At 47.7% G+C, this 25,162-nt stretch overlaps 11 protein-coding genes across 11 annotated transcripts; 6 read left to right on the forward strand and 5 right to left on the reverse strand.

The window, feature by feature from the left end:
• Positions 1–720: 720 nt before the first annotated feature.
• sip5 (Sip5p) lies at positions 721–3,207 on the reverse strand (the record flags this gene model as incomplete). The annotated part of the gene is made up of 4 exons (XM_057257911.1): positions 721–2,537; positions 2,586–2,629; positions 2,653–2,783; positions 2,839–3,207. The coding sequence occupies 4 exons, from the start codon at positions 3,205–3,207 to the stop codon at positions 721–723; spliced, it is 2,361 nt and encodes a 786-aa protein (XP_057105369.1).
• Positions 3,208–4,302: 1,095 nt separating this feature from the next.
• N7479_010221 (uncharacterized protein) lies at positions 4,303–5,904 on the forward strand (the record flags this gene model as incomplete). Its single annotated transcript, XM_057257912.1, has 1 exon — positions 4,303–5,904. The coding sequence occupies one exon, from the start codon at positions 4,303–4,305 to the stop codon at positions 5,902–5,904; it is 1,602 nt and encodes a 533-aa protein (XP_057105370.1).
• Positions 5,905–6,178: 274 nt separating this feature from the next.
• Positions 6,179–6,932, forward strand: N7479_010222 (uncharacterized protein; the record flags this gene model as incomplete). The annotated part of the gene is made up of 4 exons (XM_057257913.1): positions 6,179–6,269; positions 6,363–6,638; positions 6,722–6,828; positions 6,885–6,932. 4 exons carry the CDS (start codon positions 6,179–6,181, stop codon positions 6,930–6,932), a joined length of 522 nt encoding a protein of 173 aa, XP_057105371.1.
• Positions 6,933–7,750: 818 nt separating this feature from the next.
• On the forward strand, positions 7,751–8,590 carry N7479_010223 (uncharacterized protein; the record flags this gene model as incomplete). Its single annotated transcript, XM_057257914.1, has 1 exon — positions 7,751–8,590. One exon carries the CDS (start codon positions 7,751–7,753, stop codon positions 8,588–8,590), a length of 840 nt encoding a protein of 279 aa, XP_057105372.1.
• Positions 8,591–8,996: 406 nt separating this feature from the next.
• Positions 8,997–10,154, reverse strand: N7479_010224 (putative G-patch domain protein; the record flags this gene model as incomplete). Its single annotated transcript, XM_057257915.1, has 1 exon — positions 8,997–10,154. One exon carries the CDS (start codon positions 10,152–10,154, stop codon positions 8,997–8,999), a length of 1,158 nt encoding a protein of 385 aa, XP_057105373.1.
• Positions 10,155–11,069: 915 nt separating this feature from the next.
• On the forward strand, positions 11,070–12,791 carry N7479_010225 (uncharacterized protein; the record flags this gene model as incomplete). The annotated part of the gene is made up of 3 exons (XM_057257916.1): positions 11,070–11,282; positions 11,337–11,696; positions 11,751–12,791. 3 exons carry the CDS (start codon positions 11,070–11,072, stop codon positions 12,789–12,791), a joined length of 1,614 nt encoding a protein of 537 aa, XP_057105374.1.
• A 265-nt stretch (positions 12,792–13,056) lies between these two features.
• On the reverse strand, positions 13,057–15,839 carry N7479_010226 (snoRNA-binding rRNA-processing protein NOP14; the record flags this gene model as incomplete). The annotated part of the gene is made up of 2 exons (XM_057257917.1): positions 13,057–15,498; positions 15,552–15,839. 2 exons carry the CDS (start codon positions 15,837–15,839, stop codon positions 13,057–13,059), a joined length of 2,730 nt encoding a protein of 909 aa, XP_057105375.1.
• A 146-nt stretch (positions 15,840–15,985) lies between these two features.
• On the forward strand, positions 15,986–17,212 carry N7479_010227 (uncharacterized protein; the record flags this gene model as incomplete). Its single annotated transcript, XM_057257918.1, has 5 exons — positions 15,986–16,028; positions 16,085–16,204; positions 16,255–16,315; positions 16,372–16,508; positions 16,566–17,212. The coding sequence occupies 5 exons, from the start codon at positions 15,986–15,988 to the stop codon at positions 17,210–17,212; spliced, it is 1,008 nt and encodes a 335-aa protein (XP_057105376.1).
• A 142-nt stretch (positions 17,213–17,354) lies between these two features.
• N7479_010228 (uncharacterized protein) lies at positions 17,355–19,811 on the reverse strand (the record flags this gene model as incomplete). Its single annotated transcript, XM_057257919.1, has 8 exons — positions 17,355–18,330; positions 18,379–18,500; positions 18,550–18,823; positions 18,876–19,015; positions 19,066–19,300; positions 19,353–19,435; positions 19,483–19,695; positions 19,752–19,811. The coding sequence occupies 8 exons, from the start codon at positions 19,809–19,811 to the stop codon at positions 17,355–17,357; spliced, it is 2,103 nt and encodes a 700-aa protein (XP_057105377.1).
• A 168-nt stretch (positions 19,812–19,979) lies between these two features.
• N7479_010229 (pentatricopeptide repeat protein) lies at positions 19,980–22,559 on the forward strand (the record flags this gene model as incomplete). The annotated part of the gene is made up of 1 exon (XM_057257920.1): positions 19,980–22,559. One exon carries the CDS (start codon positions 19,980–19,982, stop codon positions 22,557–22,559), a length of 2,580 nt encoding a protein of 859 aa, XP_057105378.1.
• A 1,531-nt stretch (positions 22,560–24,090) lies between these two features.
• Positions 24,091–25,081, reverse strand: N7479_010230 (Sec63 complex subunit SEC66; the record flags this gene model as incomplete). The annotated part of the gene is made up of 3 exons (XM_057257921.1): positions 24,091–24,465; positions 24,562–24,869; positions 24,976–25,081. 3 exons carry the CDS (start codon positions 25,079–25,081, stop codon positions 24,091–24,093), a joined length of 789 nt encoding a protein of 262 aa, XP_057105379.1.
• Between the last annotated feature and the right edge of the window lie 81 nt (positions 25,082–25,162).

The following is a 25,162-nucleotide window of genomic DNA, read 5'->3' on the forward strand; positions in this document are numbered from 1 at the left end:
TCGGTAATAGTCTATATCTACGATATCGGATATTTCATATACAAGTTAATAATATAACATAATATAATGTACCTATATAATAATCCAAAATTATACACCATGATGACCTTGGATGAAATAAACAACATGGAAGTTCTCCAAGGTTCCCCACTATGTTTTCTTAAATCATTCTCAACCAATCAAAGACCACAAAATCATTTGAGTTGGACCCGCAGATCAGCCTAGGTATTTCACGATGTTATACAGCATGCATTTTGTAATGAGAGATATTGGAGAAAATTTGTAGAAAATTTGGTTATAATGTCCGTTATATGATCTTAAACCGCCTGGGCATAAGCGGCCAACTATGCAAGGTTATACTTATTTACATAGTTGTAGTAGCTACATATGTACCTGCCCGTGGGAATCTTACGGTATGTAAGTCGAAGAAATCAGAAATCTCACCATTCACCGATCTGAATGCTAAACACAAAGAATTTCTATCCTTAAACCAGAAAGTAAGAAATGATGATATGGAAGGCCCAATGTGACAGAAAAGGGAGGGGGAAAAAACAATGAGCATAAAAAAGATAAGCAGCCCTGGAGAGATGCCTTCACCAGTGACTAATCCCCTACGCCGGCTAATCCACACATGCCATGCGGACCGGATTGTATCTAAATACCAAACAAAGAATGCCAAACTGAAAGAAAAGAAACAGAAAAGAAACAAAACCAAGAGTTTCACGAAGTAGGTTCCGGATGCGTAGGGGAACTGGTGATCTCGATAGAGCGAGTCTCAAGTTCCTTGGGAAGGGTACCAGAGTCACCACGAGCCTCCAAACGAGACTCAACAATAAGCGCCGATTCAGGGCTCACATCCATGAAAGGCTGGTGGACTGACGGAGTGGCACTCGAGGAAGATCCCTCGGTCTGTGGTTTTTTGGAGGTAACCTCAACATGTTCCGCAGAGTCATCCACTTTCTCCTCGTCTCCAATTACAGCAGCTAGACTGCGGAAATTGAACATTGGCTCAAGAGAGTTGGTGGTGCCCTCTCCAGCAGCGGGACCGCCTGTGCTATCCTCCGGGGTTGTTTCCATGACAGAGGAGAATGATGAAGAGGCGCTGGAGACCTGCCGCAGGTGAGATGGTCGTGATGGTTCGGACTGATCTGCCATTTGGCTTGCTGCTACTGCTGGATTAAGCAGCATAGGGGGGTTCCTCTCTTCTGCGGTCGATGGCCATGCACGGTCAACTCCCTTACCTTTATTACCAGCAGCGATTTCTTCACCGATGACATCCTCGCCCATGACAGAGGATGAGCTACTAGTCCCCCTACCTAAATTGAACTCGCCAAGGACATCCAAAGCGGAGGCGCTAGCATTATTGCTATACAAGCCAGTCTTGCGAGCCGCCTTATCCGCCTTCTTAGCCTCCTTCTCTTTCTCCTTCTCCCTCTTCTTGGCGTCCTTTCTTGCCTCTTTCTCCTCTCGTCTGAGGCGCTCGTCTTCACTAGCCAAGCTCAGTCGGATAGCTTCCATCATCATCATTTCCTCAAGATCGTCAATTCGATTGCGCCTCGAGCTCGATCGAGGGGCAGTTGGGTTACCTGCTCCTTCTTCAGCAGAAGCAGAATCGGTGTCTTGTCCAGTTACTCGAGGCGTCCGATCAGCACCGGTACGCTCTGTCAAGAAAGCCAATGCGTTGAGGGCAGGTGAAGCGGTCCGGCCGCCATACCCTTCTCCGCCGGTGGCTCTTCGCATTCCTCGTCGTCCGATGCCAAATCCACGCGACTCACCCCCAGTTGCACTGGGGTTGATTAAATAGGCCGCAGTGTGAAGGGCGGTTGCGGCTGCAGATCGACGTGCCGCGTGGGCTCGTGCATTCGATAATTTGGTGGCCCAGTCCGGCCGAATCCTATCCGTAGTCACCACTGTGGGATCAGCGGCGGATAGTGAGGTCGCACGGCGGCGACCTGGCACGGGTGCAGTGGCAGATGATAAGGAGGAGGTGGAGGATACGGGGGAAGTAAAGTTAGGTGAGAGTCGAGCGCTGGGTTCTGCAGCATAACTCAAACCCCGACGGAACGAGGGCGATGAATAGGTGACTCCGAACTCTGGCTGGACACAGAAGGGGCATGCCGAGGGCTCGGAGACCAATTGTGACTCAGTCGACTCCGTCTGCCCACCCTCGGCTGAAGAAGCATTCGCACCAGGCTCTCCGTGTTCTGGGGGGTGCGGGTCCGGGCGCTTAATTTGCACGAAGCACTCGGAGCAAATAGGCTGGTCGCAGCATCGGGTACGGTTTAAGTAAGGCGGATAGTAGAGAAAACAGATAGGACATTCGCTTGCGTCTTTGTACAAATTGACTTCGATCGGCTGTCCATTGACAAATGGGTCCTTGGGAAGCTGCAATTCCCGGGGCGTGAGATCTGTTTGTGAATTATGTTTGGAGGTGGTCAAAGCAGCTAAGGTCTTTGCTCTTGTTCGGAAAAGAGGGGAGGTGGATGTCCCGGATGGGATCGGAGATGCAGAGGGTAATGATTGAGGGGGTTGGATGACTGCGAAACATCTGAATTATAAGATTGCGATCTGGATGTGATCGGCACTGTCAGATGCTGGATATATGTCGGATCGGCAGAGGCTTTGTTGTCTGTGATCTTGGATAATTTGTACTCCAACTCAGGTGGGATCTCATCGGGACGGGGGATGGGCATGCCGCGTGCAGCTGCCATAATCTGATGCTCAGCCCACGATTCCGAGAAGTCATTAAGACCTCTCCAGAAGGGAGCCAGTCGACGTTCAATCTAGCCCGCTTGTCAGTCTCTAATTTGCATGCAGGGAGATCTTATGCAAACCTACCATCAGTTGGCGCACCACTACCTTATTGTAGTCTTCTGTCCCCACATAGACGCCCTGTGTTACGAGATAGCCTCCATCGACATGCTCCTCCTTCATACTACGCTCCCTTTCTTTGAGACGAGCCACCCGTTCTTTCTCCAAGCGACGGACCTCGCGTTCTTGTTTTGTCTCCCGCCGATGTTCTAATGTGGCCACCTCTCGATCATGACTGCTGCCAATTCCAAGAATCGAAAGGTCAGGCCTACTGCCTCTTGCTGACCGAGAACCTTGATACGGCCGACTTGATGCATCGGAAGCGCCCGGAGATAATTGACTTCGATGACTTGACGGAGCTGTGGAGCGTGACTCCTTGGTCTGGGAGTTTCCCATGTTGGAGCCCAGATGGATATGGTGAGGGGAAGGATGGTGTGATGTTGAGTTAATCCACGACAGTCCCAGTCACAGTCCAGTCACGGTGATTAACTCCGAACGGATAAGGCGGAAAGGGCCCCCAAAGGGGGTATGGAGTGGTGCAGTAGAAATGATAAAGAAGATGGAGAGTTAAGGCCAGAGAGTGGAGGTAAGAGGAGTAACTTGAGAGCGGGGGGGGGCGGTTGTGATCTGTCCGGAGTAACTGGGGAAAAGAGATCGGTGAGGAATTTCTGGGACACCAACCCCCGCGAAGCCGAAAGAACTTTTTTTTTTTCTTTTCAAGAAAGAACTGTGTACAGATTCAAAAAATACCTATAAAGATAGAAAGAGAGAATTATCGGATATGGCGGATGTTATTTTTTGTTTCTTTTTTCTCTTAAAATTTAAAGGTAAGTATACCTGTTTATCTCATTCCTGAAAGGCCTGGACTATGTGGTTTTACTATATACATTTATTCCTAACAAGAGTACAGAGTACTGAGTACTATATGTACATAGTAATAACAGTTATTAATAAATTATATATATTGTCAGACCTTTTACTACAAAGTAGTCCTTAAACCAGGGTCATCGTCATCGTCAAGTCATGGGCAGATTTAATATATACAATACGTATATATATATATATATATATATATGTATACATCATAGGTAGGTTTTTCTTTTGGTCCTCTGCAGATCTCCCCAAAGTATTGAGTACTTAATTGACTGTGGTATCGAGTACAGGAAGTGAAGTCATTAGGTACATGTGCAACATTATTAGGACTTTCAGGCAGACACAGGCAACAAGGCAAATCCAGGCCAATTCAGGCTAACGTTTAAGGCCAACTTATGATCAACCTCGGAACCATCCCAGCCAATAGATACCCCTTTTCAAAAGGCGGTGGCATTAAATCAGTCTGTGCATTATTTTTGCTCCCCAAAAAAAAAGATTCGAGCGGAGTTGAAGCTTTGGAATCTTCTCTAAATTTACCGTGAAACTTTAACATCCTTCATAGGTCATGCATTAGTGATAGCCCTAATTGCTAGCGCGCCTACCAATAATCTTCTGGCAATGACTGAAACGACCAGACTGCATATCACGCCTTTCACCCAGGACATCCTTCCATCGGTGCTGCCAGCATCTATTCGCAACTTGGCCACAGAGATATCTTTTCACGAGATTTCCACCTTCCCTGAGAATAACTACGGCTACGTGACTCTGCCAAATATGGAAGCAGAGAAGATCAAGAAGAAATTGAACGGCTCGATTCTCAAGGGCAAGAAGTTCAAGGTCGAGGCCGCTCGCCCTCAAAAGAGACACCGGGAGGAAGAGGATGTGGTGCCTGAAGCCCCCTTCAGTGCCAAGAAGAAGTCCAAGAATTCCAAGAAGCAAGCGCCCGAGGATGGTGTAATGGACGGCTTTGAACTTCCAGCAGACCGCAAAGTGAAACGAGGCTGGACTGAGTCCAGTGATGCCAAGCAGGAAAGACGAAAGTCGGAAAAATCCGAGAAGAGAGAGAAGAAGGGCAAGGAGGAGAAGTTGCAACCCAAGTCCAAGTACACCGACAAATCCGAATGCCTGTTCCGAGCAACAATCCCACCCAACCGAGCATCCGACGCAACTTCCGACGATAAGAAAGCAAAGAAGAAGAAGAAGTCCAAAGACAATGTCATTCATGAATTTGAGAAAACGGTGGCGCAGCCAAGCTTCCTGCGCACCGCGGAGGAAAGCGCAGCGCCTACGGCTACATTTGAAGATGGAAAAGGCTGGGTGGATTCGACGGGAAACATGAAAGAACCAGTCAGCATGAAGATTTCGAAGGATAACTATCAGCCTGGTCAGATTCCAGGGGCCAAGGAGAAGCGCCGAGCTGTCAAATCAGCTGCCAAAGACATGAAAAAGCGTCCGCGTAAAGAAAAGACTCCAGAGGTATCTTCCGAATCTGAAGATTATACCTCATCGAGCGGCTCATCTTCAGATGATAGCAGTGATTCAGAGAGCGAGGTGGATAAGAAAAAGGCGGATAATACCCCTGAAGATCCACCTGCATCTTCTGACGAGGAGGATGTCCAGCCACAAACCCAAGAAGAGACCACCAAGTCTACAGAAGCTAATAATGCTGATGCTGGTACATCGAGCGAGTCAAACTCGGATGAGATACCCACGGAGGCTGCGCAAAAGGTGAAGCAAGATTCATCTGCCAAGGAAATTCACCCCCTTGAAGCCCTTTTCAAGCGGGCCGCCCCGACATCATCCGATAACCAGCCAGTTCCAGAGGCTGAGGCTGGATTCAGCTTCTTTGGTAATGACATTGAATCTGAGGACGAATCTGAAATGGCTGAGCCACAGACACCTTTCACACCCTTCACGAAGAACGAGCTACAAAACCGAGGTCAGCGCAGTGCAGCTCCCACCCCCGACACTACTGCGGCCACCCGGCACATGACATTCAACGAAAGTGAGGACTCGGATGATGAGGGCGTTTCAATAGACAGCCCTGTCACAAAAGCTCGCCCGGAAGCCGGTGCAAGCATGGAAGAAACTGAATTCGCAAAGTGGTTCTGGGAGAATCGCGGTGACAACAATCGTGCTTGGAAGAAGAGGCGACGTGATGCTGCTAAGGAGCAGAGACAGAGAGATAACCGGAAGAAGGGATTCAAGGGAAAGTCATAGATTCGAGACCCAGTTTTCCGGGAAGCTGAGTGATATGTATCTAGACTCCGATATGGGTGCTTCTACATAAACGAGGCTGCCAATAGCCTTTCAACGACACAGATACCAAGTAATTCAAGCTAACTGTCTTTGATCGAATATAAATCTAAAAATACATATCAACCACCCGTCTTTTGCTGGTCTTTGTATTGCGTATACGGTCATGTGACCCGCGTCTATCATCATTAAACCCAGCCAAACCAGGACTTGTCGCATCGTCCACTGCACGCCCAGGATGCTTTCTATCTGGTCCTTACAGCGAAACATGCGGCTGCTGTTGCTTCTCTTTACATTTCTATCTCTCACATCATTGGTAGCGGCTACTAGTAAGTGCTAGCCTCTTTTCTCCGATGCCGCCAGGTGGGAAATGGAAATGTCACACCATCCTCTTTGTTGATACTAATACTCAATGATTACAGCACCGACATCTTTCTGCAAATGCACTTGTTTCTCCAATAGTACGATCATCCCTCTCAACCCCGCCAAGTCCGAAACCTCCTCCGGCATCGACCACGTCCGATTTTACGAGCGCGACACTGTCAGCTCCAAGCTTGAGCATACCGAAGAATACAGCAAACGAGCTCCGAAATACCGATCCCTGAATTGTAATGATTGCAATCGCAAATTCTGTCTCGACTATGAGCTACCAACATGCAAAGGCGCTAAGGAGGAAGATGTGTACACGACTTGCTTCCGTAAGTGATTTGTCGGGGGACCCGTGAACTAGCCCAAACCGAATTGGATGATATAAAAGATGTGCTGATGAGGTCTACAATAGAGCGTGATTCACGGAAAGACGAAGCGGTGGTATTTATTTTTATTTTTGCTACAGGTGGACTACTAGCCTGGGCAGCCTGCAAGCCATGGATTGAGCGATATGTTGAGGTAGGCCAATACTAGTGGGTATACATATCTCGTGGGAGCCCGACTAACTGATTTAGGCTGCACGAGAACGCAGGTCGTATATCCCCGTTGCTGAAGATCATTAAATGTGAAATGATTTGAAATGATTTGGAATATCTGAAATATCTGAAATATCCAAGACTATCATTACTCCGTACTATTAACACCTTAGCAAAAGGCCTAAAAAAGAAAAATCCCAGACTAAATCCATCCACTTATTAGAAATGCTGACATTGGGAATTTGAGAGATCGACATAGATAAAAGTGACTAAGTATGCACCTGGGCAAGAATACTAAGGCGGATATGATATCTGTGGAATGTATACGGAGTACGGAGTACAGAGTATAAGACTAGTATAATACATATATGTAAGTCCAGGGGTAGCACATATAAACTATGGATAGTTAATGGATCTATGCATCTATTATTAATCTACAATATACCTACGGAGTACTCCGTAGTTAGATAGATCTATTTTCTTAGCGCTTTCAAATTACCATAGATCCAATACTCATCTGAAACATAGTAGATTAGAGGAGTTAGGTCGGCCATGGATAGCCAATAGATCAGAGAGGAATGCGTATTATAATATGTTTAATAGGAACAGGAATCCCCCCAATACTCCATATATATATATATATTCACTGAATCGGCTCTATTGGCTGGATTCAGAGAGAAAACTTGTAAATTAATTTTTTTTTTTTTTTTTTCTCTTTTTTTCGGTTTTAATTTCCTCAATTTCCCTGGACTTTCCCTGGACTTTTCCTCTTATTCTTCCCAAGATTCTCTCTTCTTGAATTACTCTTCCGTCTTCAAGAGGCTTGATCCCTTGCTCATATTGCCCCTGGTGGCGTTGATTTTCCTATACCGAGATAGTATATACTCCGTACTGGAATTCGCAATATGGCAATCTTCGATTCAGAGAAGCGCCCTCGCGGTCTTCGCGTGCCTTCTCTTGCAGCATTGAAGTCTTCCGCAACCGCGAAATCGCAATTCTCCTTCCAAAAGAAACCGTCTGACTCTGCGCCATCTGACGAGTCAATCTCACCCGAAGCCTTTTCTGCCCCTCCACCACCAAAGCCGGCGCCTCCGTCGAACAAGGAACTCCCATCCCCCCCGAAAGTGGAGTTACCAGCACTCCCGGCCTTATCCAACAACCCATACTTTCCTCCAATCTCCCAACATGCAGTTCCGGAAAGGCGCCCAATTGAGCGAGTCCCTGTCCCAACGCAGTCTCCTACCTCTCGGACGACGGGAATGCGAAGCAAGAAATCACAGCCCGATTTCCACGCACCTCAACAACAACCACCTCCAGTGACCATCTTTCCCCCACCGCAAGTTCCAACCCTAGTCCAGGCTCCAGCTCCAGCTCCGGCCGACGAGGCCAACTCCCCACAGCCGGAAGACTTCATCCCGACCCCAGACAGCGCCGAACCGCCACTAGCAGTAGCAGAACTGTCACGTGAAGAGATGGGCCCCTCGCCCTTCATCCCTCCGGATGTTGAACCCGTGGCACCAAGTTTGAACGAGATCCACCTAACATGCTACCAGCAGCACCGCGCCATGCCCGTGGCGCAGAACACGTGGTGTCCGATGCCGTGCATGACCTGTCAGAAATTTGACATTGAGATCCGGCACCGCTGTGTGTTCTGCTGCCTGCGCATCTGCGAGTCGTGCTATCAGACCCTACAGAAATGCAAGAATCGTTCGGTGGAGGAGTTGGTGGATCGAATCGCCGTCTGATTTGTTGATATCCTTCTCATTTCGAGGTGTTGATATAATTGTGCGTTGGGTACGAATGATCTCAGCATATATTGCATGATCTTTGCGCAGGCAGTATACTTCCTGTTAAGGTTATTAGTTACGTTTTTTTCTTTCTTTTCTTATCTGTGTGCCTTTTTTTCTCTTCATATGATACCAGGGACCTCGTGTATATTATGGTTTAACCAGGAGGACCGAAGCTGCATGTTTCTAATGAATACCTTTTATACTCCGTGTATATATATATATATATATATATATTTACGTTCGTGACATAAGTGTAGCATTTCGTATTCGTAAACGCTGGAGGCCTATGTGCTAGGTATGCCAAATCGTCAGCTCATTGCTGTGTCAAGAAGACTCCCATATGGTACAAACGGCTCATAGATCAATCATGATCCTCCTCGGTCAGGCCAGGACACCCTCCCAGCTCAAGATCCGTTTCGTAGGCATATTTACACCAGAAACAATAGCGATATTTCTCGCGCAAAAATAGAACCAGCTTGCGTAACCGCTCAGCTGGCTCTAATGCATTAAAGGCATCGAGCTCCTCGTCGTCTTCTTCCAGCTCTATCTCCAGTGTGGAGGTATTCTGATCAAATTCACTGCCAATGGCTTTTTTATCCTCGCGGTCCATAGTCGGGTCATCGTACTCTGGTAGCCGTGCTTTGGGGAAAAAAGATGAAGGGAGTGATGATTGGAAAGCATGGCGTGTCTGGCGGTCACTGTCATTCCGTTCGCGCTCACGGATGAGACCGCGGTAGAGGACGTTGATGTGGGAGGTGAGCTTAATTGGCTTCTTATTTGTGGCTATATCGGGTCCGTCGCGTGGTTGACTAGGATCTGTGGAGTCATCACCTTCTTTGTTGCACTTGACCAAGGACCCTGTTCCTTGTTCTTTGTCTTTGTCAGTGGTGGCCCCACACTCTGATTCTGCATCCAGCCTCTCTGCAACTTTCTGTGCAGCGCGCACTTGCGCTTCGATGCGTCTCAACTCGCGCTCTTCACGAACGCGATCTCGGTAACTCCCCTCCTCATTTTTAAGTCTCTTTGCTGCTTCTTCTGCTTTCTCGCGGAGCTTGCGCTTTTTCTCGGTGTCCAATCCAATTCCGCCACGGTTTTCTTTCAGGGTTAGGCTTAGCGGTTCAACGCACGCCTTCGGGAAAGAGTCGGTAGTATCGGAGTCGCTGGCTGCAACAGGTTTGCCAAGTACACCACCAGGTTTGAACCCAAGTTTTGCCATCATTTGGAATCCTTTGTTGGTGGGGTTGAGGGTGCTCGTGGCCAAGGCTTCCTCTCGGCGGGCGGCTTCTCGAGCGGCGCGTTCGGCTTTGGACGGGACTCGACCCCGGGCTTCGGCCTGCATACGGAATAAAATGTTAGAATGGGGTTGAAATTTAGCCGAAGACAGATGTGGTGTTGGGTTAGAATGTGGAAGACAGGGTACCTCTCGTAGCTCGCGGCGCTTTTTTTGTGCGAAGGTCTCCTTTTGAGTGGGCTCCTCAATCACCATATTCATGTAATCATCTTCATCCTCGGAAGCCATTATCTCGGTTGTCAAGAAACAAGTTATGGCGTAGAAGCTAAGAAAGAGCAAGGGGAAGAGAGAGGGGTCCGCAGATGGACAAGAAAACGCATTAGGTTTTGCGGGGAACTACGGTGGGGCTTGCCTAGGCAGATGGATTCTAGGGCGGGCTAACTACCTAAGTATTAGTTAATCAAGGCTTGATTATTATGTATTAGGTACACTATAATACATATTTAAAACATACAATAAGTTGTTAGATGCTAGAATTATATCATTCAAGTGTACAGAGTGGTCTTTTCTAGGGTTATTGGGGAATGAATGTGGAAGATTGGTTATCATGTAAATATGTAACTATATGCTGAAGCACCAAACAAAGAAGCTATATATGCCGACCCCTAGAATTTGTCTCTCTTTGTCCAGGGCTTTAGATTTGACGGTTTCAGATATCTCTCCATGTCTCACTACACCTCGTACAAAAATGTGTGGTACAGAGAGTGTATTTGACCACATGGTTGCGTTTATAGCACAAGCATTTCCGAGGCCGATCAATCATGAACTGTTGTTCCTATTAGCTGCTTCTGATCGCTAAAACATGCAGTTTTGTTTCTGCTGACTATCTCTGAACCTAAATAGCTCACTGTCGGGTAAAAATACCCATCTATTATGTCTTTCATGGATGTTGTTCTTCCCGGTAGAGCTAGCTCCCTTGCAGTACATGTGACACAACCCTGCAAGCGTCTAGTGAGCACATCTCAATAAAGAAACAGCTGCGCAAGGGTTTTGTCCCCGTGGCACTCCCCAGCGGGTGATTGCGGTGTTGTTACCATAACTTCGATGGACAAGGATCGGCTTTTTTTTTTTTTTTTTTTTTTTTTGTCCCGGCCCTTTATAAGCCATGGCATCGACCGGTTCACAATCAGACTGTGGGTTATCATGGCTATTTTCTTGTACATCTGCTCTTTGCTATCCCTATCAACAGCTTCTACAGTGGTGGATCTAGGCTATGCGAGCTATGAGGGCCGCACATTATCCAGCGGAGTCACACAGTGGCTCGGTATGCGGTTTGCTGCTCCTCCTGTAGGAGATCTACGATTTGCTGCCCCGCAGGATCCTTTGTCTGTCAAGGGAATACAGCAAGCAATCGAGGTATGAATCTATTGTTGTTCATCTCCCTATATGTGGCCATTGACCATCCAACAGCATGGAAGTATATGTATCCCCACCGCAAGAAGTGAAGGCAATGCAGTCCCAGCAAGAAGTTCGGAAGACTGTCTGTTCCTTGATATCTACGCTCCTACAGCTGCACTCAAGGACTCGAAGAAATTACCTGTCTACTTTTTCATACAAGGAGGAGGTTTTGCGGGAAATTCAAATGCCAACTATAACGGCACTGGGTTGATCAATGCATCTGGAAACAATATGGTGGTGGTTACTTTCAACTATCGAGTTGGTCCCTACGGATTTCTTGCTGGAAGAGAGATCGAAAAAGGAGCCAGTCTGAACAATGGTCTAAAAGACCAACGCAAGGCACTCAAGTGGGTTCAGAGGCATATCAGCAAGGTAGGTCGAGTTGTCATTCCTCGTTCTTCTGACTTCGTTTGACACTGTCTCTAGTTTGGCGGAGACCCCAAACATGTTGTCCTTGGTGGTGATAGCGCAGGTGCTGCCTCAATAACTCTCATGCTCTCATCATATGGCGGCAAAGATGAGGGCCTTTTTGTTGCCGCTGCTGCAGAGTCACAGAGCTTTGGTCCGGTGCTTAATGTCACCGAAAGTCAATTTGCATATGACGAACTGGTAACTGCGACTGGATGTGGTGGTAGTCAAAATACCCTGGCATGTCTGCGCAGCCTCGACGTCAATGCTTTGCAGCTGAAAAATGTCAACAGACCCTACCCAGGAGCAACAGGGAAACCCTTATTCCTGTACGGCCCCACAATCGACGAGGACCTGGTGATAGACTACACGTATCGCCTCTTTCATGAAGGTAAATTCATCAAGGTACCAGTGATATTCGGCGATGTCACCAATGAAGGCACGAATTTCGTTCCCAAGACCACCTTTAGTGTTGGCGGGGCTGATACATTTATTCGGAACCAATTCCCATCAATAAAAGAGGCACATATTTCTTGGATCAACAGTATGTATCTGAATGCAAACCAGACGGAGAAATTCTTTGGCACTGGGTCCTACTGGAGACCAGCAAGCACGGCTTATGGAGAAATGCGCTACATCTGTCCTGGAATTGACATGTCTTCAGTCTACGCTGCGGCAGGTGTCCCAAGCTGGAACTTCCACTACGCAGTTCAGGACCCCGCCAACGAGAAATCGGGGGTGGGCACATATCACACCGTCGAACTGAATGCGATCTGGGGTCCGACCAATACTCGTAACAAGGCTCCAGCTTCGTACTATACCACCAACGCAGATATAGTGCCTCTGATGCAAGGCTACTGGACGAGCTTCATTACCTCCCTGGATCCGAACACCAAACGTCTTCCTTCGAGCCCGAAATGGGAGACTTGGGGTCAAGATGGTGATGGATATCGGCGGATATTCATTCGAAGTAAGGAGACTAAGATGGAGACAGTGCCACAGGGACAGAGGAGTCGATGTAAATATTTGACTAGTATTGGTGTTGATTTGCAGCAGTAGCATGTATATATTATAATATACCCATTGGAAGTACATAAATAGAGTGATAGTCTTGATCTACTCAAGCTTCTGACTAGGTAGTCGGTTCATTACTAAAGAGGGACAAGTGGATTGTGTAGATCTGATCTTAATAAACTTGACTTTTATTCCCAGCCTTACGCCAGATAAACAATGATGTATATACCAGCCCAACGACGTAAAAACAAGTGTGACACATGAAAAACAGACAAATAGAAGTTGAAATGCAGATTGTAAAAATGCAAGATTACCGCCTGCCACGCGCTCGTTCGTACTCGTTGGCGGCCCGGCCCTCCTGGCTCTGAATCTCCGCAACAAGGCGCTTGTACTTCTTCTCGTACTCGGAGTCGCGCTCTTTCTTCTCGCGCAGTTGCTCGCGAGCAACGAAGCTGGCATCCTTGCGGAGTTCGCGCATCGCGCCCTTGCGCTCGCGCTTGAACTCCTTCTTGAGGCGGTTGGATTCGGCACGCTCGCGGTCTGGATCGTAGTGCTTGTCTGGGTTGAAGTTCTCCTCGAATTTTGGGATGGCTGTCTTGATGGCCAGGGGTTTGTGGTCGTGCAGGAACAGCGGGCGACGAATGAGACGAGCCTGTGCGAGCTGGGAATCGATTTTGTCCAGGGTGCTCTCGATGGGTTCTCGAGCTGCTGAGTATACCTTGCCCTTGAGGGATTGGCGGAGGTACTGTAGAACGGCACAGACCGGTGTGAAAATCTCGGTGAAAGCAGATTTTTCGGACCAGATGTCGGAAGCAGAACCAAGGAGAGACACGAGAGTAATGAGGAGGGAGAGCTTGAGTTCCTCTTGCGCCTGAGGATCGGAAGGAGAGGTAGTTACATCGCGGAATTGCAGCTTGCGAGGTGTGACCTTCTTGCAGGGCACGAGCTGCATAGGTTCCTGTGACTTTCTGTAGGGGAAGGCTCCAAACTTGACAGTCGGCTCCGTAGGGGCAAGATTGCAGAGAGCATTTAGAGTGTAGTTGACAAACTCGGGCATATATCTCTTCGAGGCCTGTTGATATTGGAGGCAAAGACTTGCGGCAAATGTACCACTTGCAAGGTCTGCGAGCGATGTGGTGGTGCACTGGCCCAGGTACCGTGCCAGGCAGAGATGAGCGGGTGTAACCGTCGTATGGAAGTGATCTGATGTGGGGAAGAAGGTTGAAAGGCCGGTAAGCAAGATGAGGTCGCCGGGTAGCAGATTGAGTGGGCGTTCCTTGCCAATCTCACGAAGTTGCGCTCGGCACGCGATTGTCACGTTCAAAGGATGGGTCTTGGCCAGAGAATGGATGTGACGAATGATATTCTCCAGAATGGCAAATGGAGGTTGTTCAGTCTTGTTACCCATGTAAGAAACATGTTCAACAAGAACTTCAGCAAATCGACCGAGCTTGTCCTTGTTGCCAGGTTTAAGTCGGGGATGATGCAATGCTCGAATACGCTGGATAACTGTCGGGATTTCCTCGACAGGCACGTTCTTGGTGATACTCAGGAAGTTTTCGTGGTCTTTTGGACAAGGATACGTGAATGCAAGCTTTCCGTTTGCTTCCTTGTTCACCTCGGCAGCAGTCGAAGCGGCAGCAGAATACTCTGTCGGGAGTGTCATTCCGTTGATGAGCTCGTCCTCCCCATCTGGCCCGTCGGACTCATCGCTCGACAAGTCCTCCTCCTCTTCAATGTCACTGTCACTGTCACCCATGTCAAGGCTGGCATTTGAATCCGTCTCGACCAGATCTTCGTCGATGATGAAATCATCTTCATCTTCAACGCCGAGTTCAGGACGTGTTTCAGTAGGGTAAGCTGGAAGGCCGAAATGCATAGCATCATCAATTTCCGACTCATCATCCTCGGGCATTTCGTCCTGGTCCATATTTTCCTCCTCGTCGTCAGTGAGCTGCTCTCCACGCATTCGTCGAAGGCGATCGTTCTCGAGTTTCTTGAGCCGCTCAGCCTCCTCCTCCACCTTCTCCTCTTCGGTCTTTGTGCGATCTGTGGGTCTTGATCGCTGATCGAATGTCATCTGCCTGAGGCGCTGATCATATTCCTTCTCTGGATCTTTGCTATTTTGCAACTCTTCCATCATGGCAGCGCGCTCTGGGTTCATCTCTGAGAAATCGTGTTGCGGTGCCTCTGGCTTGGTCGCCTTGGCTGCAGGCTTAATGCTCCGCAGAGCGTCGAAAAGATCAGGAAGTTCCTTATCCAACGCTTCCCGTAGATCTTCATCTTCATCCTTAGCCTGCTGCCGTTCCGCTTTGTAGAACTTAGACTTAGCAATGACTTCTTTCATAACCTCCGCCTTAGTCTTTTTGCGCCCTGGTTGCTCTTCGTCTCCATAATCGATGAAATCCTCTTGGTCCTGGCCCTGATTTTCATCGCCATCGGGGAAGCGTTTCCGTTTCCGCGACGCTTCCTCGTCGGATTCCGCGGCATCCAAGTCTCCGGCCTCGAAGTCGTCTTGGTTCGTTCCGTCGAATGACAAAGATTGACCCATGTGAGTAAGCTGCATTTCATCATCATCGTCCTCGAGGTTGAACATGGACTCCTTCCGCATCTTTCTCTGGCTCTCTCTCGCAAATCTCTCCGCGGCCCGTTCCTCGGGTGTCATGGTGGGATCATTCTCACCGAACCGGCGATCGACGAGTCCACCGATCTTGTTTCGGCTATTCATCTCTTTCAAGAGAGTGGCGCGTCGCTATTTAGGTCAGCTTTTTACTCGTAATACTTGAGGAAAGCAAATAAAAGTACTCTTTCTTCACCCAGTGATTTGGTAACACCTGGGCGAGCACCACCTCCAGCGGTTGTGTTGCCGTCTCTGGTTGTGACATCGAATTTGCTGGATTTGTTTATCGTTTTGATCTCGAAAGGGTTGAAACGATCTCGAATGGCTTGCAAGGCGATCTCGCGCTGGTTGCGATTCTTCGCACCAACTCCGGTCTTCGCATTTTGTCGTTTTTCTTTCTTGGACTTCTGAGGACCAAGGACTCCGTTTTCACGGAGTGAAGCTTTCAGCTGTTTGAGCTGAGAAGGCGGCATTGTGTGTGGTTAGGTTTGAATTCGAGAGTTGGAGGTTTTTCCGGTCGTGATTCTCATCAAAAAAATCAGGTATACCGCCTCCGCGGCCTGCGCCGATCAAGATTCTGCCGACTGTGTTCTCCACATCTCCAGCTCTCATAACCATTATGGCTCCCTTTTCTGGGGATGGTGTGCTATGGCTATGTCTAGGTATCAACGAATCTGCCTGACGAATCAAGTTTGACTCATATGATTAATTTATATAGGGGTCTCGTTGTTCTTTGCTATCCGCGGTATCGCCACAGACCTCCGCCAAGTCGTTCATCTGACAGAAATCAAACATGTTGAGAAGGAAGACAAGATAATTAGCGAGGGAACAGAAGAAGGTGTGTAGATAAATATATCCAGCATGCCACTGTACTAATGAATCCTATAGCTCTCAAGTTAGATACCCTCTTGAAGCTTTCTCAAAGCACAAGCCATGACCTCCGAGCTGCGTACGCCAAAATAACGACCTCTCAAACCATTTTGTGCGTCATTTAATTATTTCTAGGGCCTTGCGCATCATTTCAGAACGATCTACCAAGGGAGATACTCGTGACTTGCTATTGGAGGAACTTGCATCCAGGAACAAAGTTTACCAACGGCGAGCTCTGAATGCATTGAACTTCCTAGTTTCCAACCGAGCCCGTATGCTACCCATTCTGCCTCATTTGGACATATAGGAATGCTCATACTATTCTGCAGTCACTCGAACGTTGATTTGCACTCGACTCGCCGACGTGCCCACCTTTACCGCAATCATCAACTGCCTTTGCAACTTACTAGAAGAACACGTGGAGAAGACATCTACGACCAATTCGCCCATTTTGCCAAAGACACGGCCGATGGGAGAAAAAAAGGCGCTGAACATTCTGAATGTCTTGTTGCCAGAGAACATACCTGGCGCACTGGAGGCGGGGATCATCAGCCGATGGCTTTCTAGATATCCATTCCCGTGTGCAATAGCCGAACCTTCTCGCCGGCGGGATGTGGTAATCCTCATGAAAACATGGTGGTCGGATGACATAGTCATGAGCTCGATTTTCAGCTCGCTTTCTTCGCACCCAGATGGGATCAAGCAGCTGCGGAAACATGGACTGATGGGCAGCATGATTGAAGAAAATGACCACGACGATGAGGATGACGCAGACAGCGATGTTTGGATGGTAGATGCGGATGACGCAGGGGGTACTTTTGGACGAACCCCTTCGCGTAGGCTTCAGGAGGGGAGTACCGAAGAGCAAGCGCTTCGCCGACGCAGGAGAGAAGCTATGGTTTTGAGCGACGGTGGACGGCCAATTGGAAATGATGACATAATCCAACGATCTATGGATGGATCCATGATTGATTGATCGTGGTGCTCTTTATGATCTTCAACTTGTCTGTAATACCAGATAACCAAGTTTCAAAACTAGCTACTGTATTTTTATGTTTATGATACCCCACGCCAGAAATATGATATGCCATGAATTTTGTTTGAATCCTAATGAAAAACTAAAGCCCCATCCATGCTGATTTGGCCAAGTGGTCAGTCTTCTTCCGACTATTCTTGATCACACCAAACGCCTTCAATTCTGAGAGAGCGCCATAGAACAGAGACATTACGACTCGGTCATCACAGCCACCAGCCTCTTCAGTTTCAAATACACCATAGAAAGCCTGCCAGAGATCATGAACGTTCACGAGAGCGCCCGAATCAAGGTACAATTGATAAAGAACCGCGGTGGCAGGTTGCTTGGCCGAGACCCCGGTCATAGTGATATCCGACGAGGAAAGTAGGTAATCAAAGGGAGTAGCCAGGGCACGCTCGGTTGCAAAGCGCGGTCGAGGGGCGAATGTTTCTTTTAGTGGATTCCGTAGATCAAACAAGAAGGCTTCATGCAAAAACAGATTTTGTGGGTTGATAAGGGTTTCTGTGAGATGAACTTGTAAAAGAGCAATCACTCGATCGACGATGTTGGTATATTCCACGGCTTGTTCCGAGAGATCAGCCTGGCCTTTGCTTAGCCGGATACGTTGCTGGACGACAGTGGTTTTTGTGACAGTGCTGTTGATATTGTATCCACTGCGCAGTGGGCCAGACTCTGAGCACCTGTCCAATAAAGTACTAAGTTCTTCTTGAATCGCATCGACTTCTGGACTGATCATAATCCCCTGAAGACGCACGAGGAGTTTATCCAGCTTGTCAGAATCGAGAGTCTTCGCCGTGGCGAACATTTCTTCCACGATAGTAGACTCAGGCAGTTCGCCAGAGAGTGCGCGAACGGAAAGGTCTGACACATTGGGTTTTTTTGCGCTCTGTGTGTATTGAAGGCAAGCATGCACAACACGGACTGCCTGGAACATTTTTTGCATTCTTTGTTGGTTTGCATCCAAGTACTTGGGCGTCTCTTGAATAAGATATTCGTCGTCTTCTAGCATATCCCGCGCTTGCTTGGTGAATCCTTCTTCGATTAAATCCTCGCAGAGCCTTGGATCATATTAGCTGAGACATAACTTCAAAATTGGAGTCCCTTACATTCGGAATGATGGCAGGTTTCTGATGGCCTTGCAAAGCTTGCTTTGGGTGAGAACCGTAGAATCTGGGTTGGCTAATAGTACTGCCAGAGGATTTGCGAAGAAATGAGACATATATGCATACTGAATGAATTAGAATTCTGTTTTTAATGCAATTGGGGGCAGTTCTGACCTTGACCATGCGACTGAACGCCTCCGGACTTTGGAAATAGTCACTTGTGTTTTCAAACAGAGTGCTGGTAACGTTGCGACCCAGCCAAAGACTGGTGTTTAGGTCGGCCTGGATAGTCTCATAAATGCGGTTGACACAGTTCCCGGCCTCTTGGACCTCGAAATGCTTTCCTTGAAGAAGAGCAACACACGAGCGAGGTAGTCTACCTTCAAACAGCTCTACGGAGGTAGAAATGCCTAGTAAGACTGTGAATGGTATACGGTCAAGCCAAGATCTAGTAGAAGGTCAGTTGGGAGATCGACTAAAGTCTGGAATGTCAATCGCACTTGAATAGAGACAAAAGATCGGTCAAAAGGCCAGGGTCAAAAGCCTCGCTATCTCGAAGAGCTAGGACCAATTTCTTGGTCCCCTTTCTCTGCACATAGTCGTGAAGAAGGTCCAGATCGTAACCGAGAAGTCGAGGTCCCTGGTGAACTGTTAGTACAATAATCCGATGTTTTTGATACCAGCACATACAGCACGATCTATAAGGAACTTTTGATATCCATCATTGCCATCCGTATTTGTCACGGTAGCTCGGATAATGTTCTTTAACGTTGTTTTCAAATTGGGAGCATCGCCTGATTCCAATACCACGACACTGCCTTCTTCGGTCGATATCAATTGACCATTAAGCCGTGATAGCAACCTGCTGAGTGAGGACACATTTGAGCCAACTGTTACCAAAGCCGTAGGAATACATCCATTACATCTAACTTCCTAGTTAGAGCAAGTTCTTAGATCGCATTGGGATATGAACGTACGTTTGAGGTGAGGTGCTTCTGATAAAGGACAACACATCCATCAAAACCCCAGAATCGACATCCTCCAGGATATCCTTGAGACCCTGTGAGCGATGTATCACTATGATCGTCCAATAATTGCCTGACTAACCTGGATCTTGTTTTCTTGCTTCGACCAGAGCTCCTGATAGGTATCGTATCGCAGTTGAACGGACTCAGCCTTCTCATCTCCGTTCAAAAGAGGTACAAAGTGCTGTCGATCAGCTCGCTTATCCCTGCTGGTGGTTGACAAGACTTTGCGGCGCTTTGAGGGTCGCTCGCCTGTTGATTTTCCATGTTTGGGAGGTTGATAGATGTACGCACCCTGCGATAATTTGTTAGAGCACAACCCCAAGGATCATACCAGATCTCATCACAAACCAGAGTTTGGGACTTGTCATTTGACAAGCCCAAAGCATCGTTCAATCCATCAGTATCCATGCTACTGCTCGAGAGGACTTGGTGAACGCAATGGGGATGACTTCCAAGGGCGGAAGCGCGACAGGCGCTAAACCCAATCAGGCGATAATTGGTTCTCTTCCGAACTTGGACTTGTTCACTTCTCCAACTTTTCTGGTCGCATTCGATGACCGTTTGACTTCAGACTTCATGCTGCGCCAGGCTATTCAAGGAGCCCGATGGTGTCAGCATGTGGCCCGCAGCCCATCGACACGCGCTTCGCGCCGGGCCTTCTCCGCCGTAACTCCGCGGCGTCTTAATTTTGGTGGACCGAACGACAAAGTCTCATTCTACGAACAAGAATCCCTCGATAGCAAAACGCGACGCAAAATCGATCCCGAAGCCGAAGAAAACGAGGAGCGAGATGAGGTCAAAAAGGAGCTCATCAAGCTCCAGGATGAATTAAAGATTTTGGCGGAGGGGCCTTTCACCCCCAACAGCCCTTTTATCAAGAGTTTACCAGAAGAAGACCGGAAGATTGCCCTAGAAGCTCTGAAAAAATTTGACGAGGAAAATCCTGAGCCTGCAGACGATCCCGGGCTGGATCAAGTTTTTGACAAAGAGCTTGATGATATGCTACGAGAGGAGTTTGAAGGCCTTGCGATGGAAGAAGAGAATTGGGAGGATGGTGTCAAGAGTCGGCGAAGAATCGCTGCCAGAAGATCTGCTGCAGCAAAGCGTGCAGGGGCAGACTCTCATCCTTACGCTATAAAATTCAACAATTCCCTACGACAACTCCAAGAAAATATGTCAGACGAGCGGGCTCGACAAGACTTATGGAAGTGGTACCGACGATGCAAGCAGAACGTCCCAAGCTTTTTGGCAACAATTGCCGGGGACGCAATCGAGACAATATGGAATTCACAAGCTATAGGCGAGTCCGACCAGGCTACACGCTCAACACATTTACAAATCCTGGTCCGGGACGCTACATCTATCGGCCAAGAACTTGCTACTCCTCAAATCCTGTTTTACATCACATCTCTACATGACAGTGGCGCGACCAACCTTGCACTGGAACAATGGGAGGCATACCAAGCAGAGTTGTCCCAAAAGAAGGAGGATTTGGAAGAATACTGGAAGCTTGGAGTGCGATTATTTGCTGCAGACAACAATCCACAACGAGCTCAAGATATTGCTTTAGCTTTCCTGGCAAACGATCGAACTCGACAGCCGCGTGTACTCATTCCTGTCATCATAGCATGGGGAAGACTGCCTGGAAAGGAAGCCGAAGTGAAAGCTTGGGCACTTTATTTGCAGTTGAAGACATTATTGGGCTCAGATATGACCATGGAAGACTATGATCAGATTAGCATTGCTCTTCTCACGGCTGGTCGATTGGATACTGCAGTTGCAATATTCAAGGATATGATGGTGACCGGAAAAGACCCGGCCAGTGATTCGACTGCCTTATATAAAGCTGCGTTGGGTCTGGCGGGTAACCTTCATGCGTCGAGTATCAATGAAAATGAAGTGAACAAGGTCTCTTTATCAGCACTCAAGGTGTTGCCTCGCCAGTTCCAGAATCGGTTCTTCTATGCAAGTTGGATGAAGAAGCTCATTGGTATGGGCGAGGTCGACTCTGCTGCTCTGGTCATTGAACTTATGTATGAGCGGTGTGTCAGGCCTGATAGCAAGCACTTGAATGGAATCATTGCGGGTTGGCTCCGTGACGGAAACACAAGTGCGCGCAACAAGGCAGAGCGACTTGGGTGGGCCATGATCCAGAAGCGTATTGATGTTGTATGGAGGCGATACCAACCAGTTGAGAGCTCTCCTCAAATTCAAGTCAAGCGTGAGGAGACAGAATCTGTACGCATGCCTCGGTTTATGCAGAGAGAGGTCCCTCCTGCGAGCATCGAGACATTCTCTATCCTTCTTCTTCATTACACACGCCGAGGCGACGACGATATGGTCAAATACTTGGTGAAGTGTCTTGGGGATGCACATGTCAGGCCGAACTCTTACTTCATGAACCACCTTCTATATGCAGAGCTCCGAAAGCAAAATGTGAAAAAACTCTGGATCAAGTTCCAAACAATGTCTACCACCATCCGGCCCGACGTGGAAACATATGCTTGCCTCTGGGACTGTGCCAAGCTCCAATATGACCGTGGGCGCACTGCCTTCGATGCGGGCTTTCCATCCGCACGTCAGCTCTATGCTAACATGATATCCTGGTACTCTGAGCTATCTCCTCGCACCCAGAAAAACATTCAAGTACAGTTTCCTAGAGCTCTCTTTGATCAGATTGTGCGATGTTTCTGTCTCTCCAAAGACTTGCCCGGCACATTGGTCGTCATACACTCGATGCATTCAGCCTTTGGCTTCACACCTGATGATACCACCGCCCGCATGATAGTACTTCAAATTGCGCGACTGGCTGGTGTACCGGCCAATACTCCGAAACAGCGTCTCCGCCGCTTGTCTTCGACGCCACGAAGCAAAGAGAATATCGGCCAAGTCAGCCGTTTGCTGGAACTTTTAGGTGACCGCAAAGCCGAGAACCTGCGATTGCAAGGATTGAGTCTTGAACAGCTAGATCCACGTGAGATGGAACAGTACCAACTGGAGATCATGGCCAGTCTACTACGGATTGTGATGAGCCGAGCAGATGCCTTGGACCCAGTTCAAGTCGAAAATAAACTCGAGACAGCGGCAAAGGAAATGTTAGCTGAACATATCGACTTAGGGACGCCCTTGGGGGTAGACGATAGCAAGCTTCTGTGATTGAGTCAGATATTTGGCATCTCCATTGCATTGGATTTACTCAGAAATCCTGGTGTTTCGCGGCTTGCTTCACGGTTGGTTTTATTCCCAAATTAGGGCTATGTATATTATTGTCCGTTGTATTTAAACATAATGCACTTACATCGATGTAGGTCTACTTTTTTCCTGGATTATCTATCTAAGCCGCTTTCATTGGGGTGCATAGGCTCAGTACATTTGTTCAGCCTTGCTACTTCTGCTCCTCTCTCTTTCTCTCTCTCTCTAACTTAGCTCGATCGATACATATGTATTGTTCTTCCCCTTTCCCCTTCTCTGGAAATTTCCAACCCTTGGCGATTGTCGCACTAAACTGTCCGCTAGCCGGTCTACCCAAACCTCTACAGTCAGACGATGGATATACAGGCTTCCCTCCCATAATTTTTCGGTTCGATTAAACTAATGCGGCATAACGAATTTTGCCCGCAGTGGTAATATCTGCCATATGCGTATTCTGTCGGAGTATAATATGTCATACTAGATGAAAACAGGGTACCCGAGAATATCAGGTGACAACCAGTATGTAATATGTATATAACTCAATACTACACATACCCGTGGACTCTCTATATATAATGAATCCACCTTTATAACGAACTTGCCTAGTCTTGTTAGTCACATATAGGCCCTATACGACTAGGGAAGGTATCTAGAGAGGGTAAATAAAAGAAATTATACCTTCTTTGGCAGCTGAAAGACTTCAATTGCCTAGATTCCCAATCATTTGACAAATCCGATAAGTCTATCCCATACATCCATGTCTGTTGCACCATGCTGATATTGCGAGCTGTAACCTTGGAATCCCCTTTACAGTATTAATTCTCTAGCTTGCGGCTACTTATTTTCATCCTTCTAACCATAGTAATGAAAAAGGAAACGAAGACATACAAAAAAAAAAAAAAAAAAAAAGGCTACAGCGTCGGTTAAAAAAGTTAATGTACCCAATCTAAGCTTAAAGCTATGAATAGTAAAGTAAGCCTCTGAGCTGCATTACTCGCAAAAATCTGACATGGTTGTCATGACAAAATATGATTTAGGGGAGCCGTTGTAACGAGATCTGGAAAGTGTTTTTTTTTTTTTGATCAGTTGCTAGAGGAAGGGCAGGGTTCGAATTGCAATTTGCCATCTGACATACTCATGGAAGGCTTTGACCCCAAGTCTTTGAAGACAGTCGGGATAGAGAAAAATTGATTTGCAGTCCTTGGTAAAGAGACCTGAGGGCGCCATCGCCTCCTTGTTTTTCGGCATCTGTGGCAAAAGGAGAGCCAGGAAATAAGGAAAACAGAGTAGGGATATGAAAAATAGCGAATGACTAAATGGGGGTTCGAGCATAATTTCAACATCATTTGACCAAAACCGGAGTAGTACTTTGTCATCGATAAGTCAAGTGGTATAATAATTCTTCATGCAAGACCCGTAGCCCAAAAACACCTAACAATGAGAGTGTATTTTGAACCCCAGATAAACGTACAACTAACACCAAAACAATTCATATCTATTTCTTGCCCTTGCCCTTCTTCTTCGCACTCGGCGGAGAAGCAGGCATACTCGAGGTTTCCGCCTCCACAAGAACAGCATCATCATCGCTGCCCTGGACAGAAACAGGGCCAGCAGGGGTCGTGGATGTAGCCTCCAAGGGTTTGGCTGTGTTATTGGTAGTCTTAGCTGCGTCGGTAGAAGCCACTGAGCCCTCATTCAGCTCCTTCATAAATCCCTCCTGGATACTCGTCTTCTTCTTGCTCCACCACTGGCGCTCCTCTTCCAATTTCTTTTGTTGATCATCCATGCGCTTGCGGTAAATATCGTTATTCATCATTTCGTTGGCGGACTGGAAGATAGTCTGGCCCCAGCCAGGGACATATGCGTTTGCCTGTTTGGATTTTGGTTAGAAAAGCACAAAACATACATTCATTTGTTCACCGAGAACAAAGGTTTCTAGATAACGAGAGAACGGAACTTATCATACCTCTGAAACTACATCCTTAACCTCGTCTTCCATCTCCTTCTCTGCGCGCTGGAATCGCTGCCAGAGATCATCACCGACACTACCACGTTGGACGAGGGTTGTGAGAGCTTGCTTCTGGCTACGCAGCGCCATAATGCGACGGATATCCTCCGCTGCGCGACGGAGAAGAGAAGCCTTGAAGATAGAATCTGGGATGGCAGGGGCCTTCTCTTTTGTGGAGGCTATTGAGGGTTCAAGGTGAAGAAGCGAGAAGTAGATATCGCGCTGGAGGTGGGCGGGGAACCATGGCTCTAGAGATGCTGCCTTGTCTAGAATGATTCAGAAATCATATATTAGCGTTGAAGGACAATTGGACACATTGGCGCATGAATGGTTGGATTGTGAAAGGAGGTTTTCTGGGGATATTTCACATACGGGACTTGCGCTTGCGATATAGGGAGGAGAATGTGGCAAGCGATCCCAAGAGAATGCCTAGGTAGGCGATTGGGACGGCAAGACTGAGCCAGTCTACGTCGAACATTACAGCGATGCAGTTTTTGGGGGCAGGGGTATATGAAGGGATTGAAGGTCCGGGGAGAATAGAAGATAGAATTAATCAAAC

The sequence above is a fragment of the Penicillium vulpinum genome, assembly GCF_028829585.1.
Source record: "Penicillium vulpinum strain IBT 29486 chromosome Unknown utg000004l_segment0_segment0, whole genome shotgun sequence".
NCBI classification, from domain to species: Eukaryota; Fungi; Ascomycota; class Eurotiomycetes; order Eurotiales; family Aspergillaceae; genus Penicillium; species Penicillium vulpinum.